Below are 2300 nucleotides of genomic sequence, written 5' to 3'. Positions count from 1 at the left end.
AATATGTCAAAAGCAACTCCAAGATCCTTTAAGTGATCTTCTGCATTCTTTGATTTTACCACCATGTCATCGATGTAAACTTCCATCGTATCCCCAGATGGTCTTTGAACTTCATATTCACCGGTCTTTGGTATGTTGCACCTGCATTTTTCAATCCAAAAGGCATAGCAATGTAACAATATATACCTGTTGGAGTCATGAACGCTGTTGCTTCTTGATCCTCAGGTTCCATCTGAATTTGTTGAAAACCCGAATATGCATCCATGAATGTCAGTCGTGGCATCTACCATTGCATCTATGTGGGGTAATGGGAAAGGGTTTGTTAAGATCTGTGAAGTCTACACAGACCCTCCATTTCCCATTCTTTTTCTGCACGACTACGACATTCGCAAGCCATTCTGGAAACTTCACTTCTCTTATCATCTTTGCCTTCAATAGCCTTTCGACATCTTCAATAATTGCATTTCTTTCCGAAGCAAATTTTCTTCTCTTTTGTTGAATAGGCCTGAAACTTTTATCAATTCCTAACTTATGAGTAATAACATCTTTAGAGATACCTGTCATATCTTCTTGTTTCCAAGCAAATGTAGATCTTCTTTTGCTTAGAAATTCTACAAGATCCTTTTCAAGATTTTCTGGTATCTTTTTTCCTATGAACACCTTGATATCACGATCTTCATTTGATATATGTACTTCTTTTACGTCTTGATCTTTAAATTCCCTGATATCAAGAATCTTCTTCCTTGATTGTTATCTTTCAGTGGATTTGCTTGTAGATTTCATGGAGGCCATATAACATTCTTTAGCATCCTGCTGGTCTCCCTTTATCTTTACCACTCCCCAAGGAGTTGGGATCTTCAAGCATTGATGATAAGTTGAAGGAACAACTCTCATTTCATGTATCCATGGCCTACCTAAAATAATATTGCAACCAGGCAAAGAGTCAATAACACAAAATTTTTGCATTGAATTTACCCCTTCGACGTATACTGGCAATTTTATTTCGCCATAGGTATTCTTTGTTTCTCCGCTAAAACCAACGAGAACTGTGGATTTCCCGCCAATTTCTTCTTCAGATATTCCCATCCTTTTTAAGGTTTCCAATCTTATGATATTGACTGAACTGCCATTATCAATCAAGATCCTGTGCACAAAATGGTTAGCTACTAAACCATCATGGTGAGGGTCCTGGACGCTATCCATATCGTCTTCTTCAAAAGTCACTTTATCCATTCGTAGCACACTGGATTTTTGTAGTGGCTATTCTTCTTTTTCTAACTTAGCCTCCTTTGCATTCCTTTTTGCTACTGAATAGGATGTACCACACACTTCCGATCCACCTGAAATATAATTAATAATTCCAGCATTAGTTGGAGGTGATTTGGGCCTAGGTGGCTGTTGTTGACTCTGCTTGCCCAAATCCTTAACGTCAACATCCTGAGCTTTCGTTTTGCTGAATAATTCTATCAGATATCCTTTGCCAAGAAGTATCCCAATTTCTCTCCTGAAAGCAAAACATTCTTCAGTAGTATGCCCAAAATCTTCATGATAGGCACACCATCTTGACTTATCTTTGTTTGCATCATTCTTAGGCTTCTTAGGAGGCCATCTGACTTTGTCCCCAAGATTCTTCATTGCTTCTACGATTCCTGCAACATTAACGAAAAAACAATATTCAGATAATTCAGGATATTGAGGATTTCCAGGGTTTTCGATTGTCCTTTGTTGCACAACTCTTGTATATGGCTTGTTTTTGCTTGGTCGGAACACAGGAGTTTCTGTTCTTCTATTTGGACGATCATATGTTGATGGCGTTTCCATTCTTTTTCTCAGCAATTCGTCTTCTTCCAATCCGATGAACCTTAAAGCACGATTCCTTGCTTCATCTAGTGACCTGCAAGGCGTCATAACAAGATCTTGATAATATGGAGAATCTTTGCTTAACCCCATCTTCAAGGCTTGAATGACAGTATTCATATCTAATTTTGGAATCTGTAGAGATTCTTTTGTAAACCTGTTAAGAAATTCTTTCAAAGATTCGTTATTCCTTTGAGTGACTTGATAAAGATCACTCATTATTTTTTCGAAAAGTCTACCACAAGAAAATTGTAAATTAAATTGATTAAGTAATAGATCCAACTGGTAAATTAAATAACCACTTCAGGGCTGCTCCTAATAATTTAGCCCCAAAACCTTTGCATAAGCATGCTTCCCTCAGATCCGTCGGAATTGGAACTGTCTCCATTCTTTCCAAATATTGGGCTACATGTTCTTCTGGGTCAATGGTTCCATCATATGTT

The 2300-nt window shown here is 37.7% G+C and overlaps 1 protein-coding gene across 1 annotated transcript; it reads right to left on the bottom strand.

Moving 5' to 3' along the window:
• Positions 1–1260: 1260 nt before the first annotated feature.
• LOC122610267 lies at positions 1261–2076 on the bottom strand. Its single transcript, XM_043783262.1, has one exon. It carries the CDS (start codon positions 2074–2076, stop codon positions 1261–1263), a length of 816 nt encoding a protein of 271 aa, XP_043639197.1.
• Between the last annotated feature and the right edge of the window lie 224 nt (positions 2077–2300).

The sequence above is a fragment of the Erigeron canadensis genome, chromosome 8 (assembly GCF_010389155.1).
Source record: "Erigeron canadensis isolate Cc75 chromosome 8, C_canadensis_v1, whole genome shotgun sequence".
NCBI classification, from domain to species: Eukaryota; Viridiplantae; Streptophyta; class Magnoliopsida; order Asterales; family Asteraceae; genus Erigeron; species Erigeron canadensis.
The sequence above is the reverse complement of the archived record's forward strand: the minus strand, read 5'-3'. Positions and strand labels throughout refer to the sequence as shown.

What these genes read in the sequence shown, in the direction of transcription:
- LOC122610267 (XM_043783262.1), bottom strand. Translation starts at nt 2,076, where the DNA reads ATGAGTGATCTTTATCAAGTCACTCAAAGGAATAACGAATCTTTGAAA.